At 35.1% G+C, this 2,321-nt stretch overlaps 2 protein-coding genes across 2 annotated transcripts in view; one reads left to right on the top strand and one right to left on the bottom strand.

Annotated features, from left to right (window-relative positions):
- LOC107082630 (importin-13-like) overlaps positions 1–2,321 on the top strand; it is a 49,102-nt gene that overhangs the window by 33,469 nt on the left and 13,312 nt on the right. The window lies entirely within an intron of this gene.
- LOC107082631 (fizzy-related protein homolog) overlaps positions 1–2,321 on the bottom strand; it is a 13,874-nt gene that overhangs the window by 4,842 nt on the left and 6,711 nt on the right. Inside the window, exons 8-9 of the mRNA XM_015371411.1 lie at positions 1,265–1,330; positions 1,082–1,184 (exon numbers count right to left, since the gene is read on the bottom strand). Coding sequence (XP_015226897.1) covers positions 1,082–1,184; positions 1,265–1,330 — 169 coding nt within the window. The remainder of the gene's footprint in view (positions 1–1,081; positions 1,185–1,264; positions 1,331–2,321) is intronic.

Raw genomic sequence — 2,321 nt, forward strand, 5'->3', positions numbered from 1 at the left:
AAATGACTACCACCTTTCATTTTGCTCATCATTACCCAATTTGCACAAACACTGTCACTGTCTGCTTGAGTTTATTTCACTAAAATGGCAGAACAACGGTGCACCTTAAATTATTGTTCTAAGAAATTTTACACTTAAAAAAACTTACAAAAGATTTTATTATACACACCAACCATTAATAATTTCAAGGGAATTTAAAAGGAGAAAAAAAGAAAAACAGTTGCAAAAAAAAAACAAAACACTGATTTTATTACAAACTGTACTTCTGCACTCCACCAGTAGGTGGTGACATGTTTACATGAAGCCTCATGAACTGTGGGGATCGTTGAAGCAATTTGGCCAAACGGTTCAATGCCTCATGAGGCTTCATCTCACCATCACTACTTATAAATAATATGCACTAGCTGTGTGTGTGTGTGAATGGTTGTTTGTCCTATGTGTCTCTGTGTTGCCCTGCGATGGACTGGCGACCTGTCCAGGGTAAACCCCGCCTCTTGCCCGTAGACAGCTGGATATAGGTGCCAGCACCCCTCGCAACCCTGCTTGGGATAAGCGTGATGGAAAATGGATGGATAATATGCACTTGAAATAAGACAATGTAAATGTTTTTTCTTATTTTAAATGTAAATCAGCTCGTCCCATTGGCTAAGTTTCTCTTACCTCCTAAATTCAAGACAAAAGGCACTTATTTTAAGAAAAAAATACTTTGATTTTTTTGTATTGCAACTTGATGGCAAATTTATCATGACTGGGATTGAACCAATGAGCAGATTTAACACACCGATGCGTGTCTCGTTAAGTAAGTGTTAACTATGTACAGGAATCAGTAGAATCCAAGGGTTAGCAAACTGATATCGGGCACCATGTGGCTCAGATCTCAACCCCCCAAAAGGACAACAACAAAAAAGATCTTTCAAGGTTATTAACTTTTTTAAATTGGAAAACTTTAATTGATTTATAGGACCTGTGGCAATCCTTTATTAATAGTGCAGCTCTTAAAAATCCATACGGTTTATCTTAAGGTGATACGGAGTGTTTCTCATACTTAAAGCCCTGCTGTGCTTCTTAAGGTGTGACTGACCTACTCGGGCTGAATGGCCCTCCAGACAGGTCAGCTTCCTTCCTCCAGCTGCGTCCCAGATCTGAACGTAACCCTTGTGGGTCCCAACAGCCACCAGGCTTCCCTGTGCAAAAATAAAAATCAGTTTCTTTTGTGTCTGGAGTGGATCTAAAAAAAACAGACTGATATCTCCAGGAGCCTCACCCTTTCATTCCAACAAACAGATGTGACGGAGTCCCCATCCACCGAGAGGTCGCATAACCTCGTCACCTGTCGGGATCAGAAGGAAGAAATCACATCAATCATGTGAGTTAAGAAGACAAAAAGACCCAAAGCAGTCAGAGGAGCCTTACAGCATTCACATGCATTGATATTCATCCTGTTTGGTCACATGAGTGCAACCTGTACAATTTAAAGAGCCAATTTTGACTTCCTTCCAGCTAAAAAAAAACTTGACTAGAGCTGCCAACATTACATGAGCTCGTAACAACAAAAAAAATTAATAAATAAAAAAAATAAAAAATATATATAAATAAAACTAATAAATATCTACCACAGGAGATTTGGCCTTTTTAAAAAAAACCATAATGATACAGTGAACTTTAGGTCTTAAAATAAAGGAAACAACTTGAAAAAGAAAAATCCGATACTTTTGCGAAATTATGTTTAAAAAAACAAAAACTTTTCCACCTTAAAAAAAGGACAAAAAATATATTTTATCATAATTAGTCAATAAAATTTTATGAATTGGCAAGAAAAAAAAAAAATACTTCAGTTCTAATAAAACATATTTAGAGTTGCAAACATTACATGACATAAAAAAAAAAAAGGAAAATAAATTAAAAAATATCTGATATATTTACATTTAGGTTAAAAAAAATCCTACTTAAAAAAAAGAACAAAACATATTAATGTTATAATTACACTCAATTTATTTTGTGATGAAAAAGTTGACTTCAGTCCAGCGTTTTTATAGCAGCAAACATCACTTGAGTTTTTTTTTTTTTTTTTTTTAAGAAAAAAACCTTTTTCCATCATCAAATATTTATAACAGGTTGCTAATATTTTGAGAAAGGCATGTAAAAAAAAAAGTAAGTTTCTGTAATAATTCACTTTAATTAGGTGCGATTAGGCAGTGGGGAAAACTACGGTGGCCCTGAAGTGCAAACTGCAACTACAAATCTAAAAGCGCAACTACATTAAGAAAAACACAATTACATTAACCTACCGGAAAAGGTAGGTACCAGTGGGAAACATGAGA

Source organism: Cyprinodon variegatus, unplaced genomic scaffold, assembly GCF_000732505.1.
Source record: "Cyprinodon variegatus isolate N-32 unplaced genomic scaffold, C_variegatus-1.0 Scaffold57, whole genome shotgun sequence".
NCBI classification, from domain to species: Eukaryota; Metazoa; Chordata; class Actinopteri; order Cyprinodontiformes; family Cyprinodontidae; genus Cyprinodon; species Cyprinodon variegatus.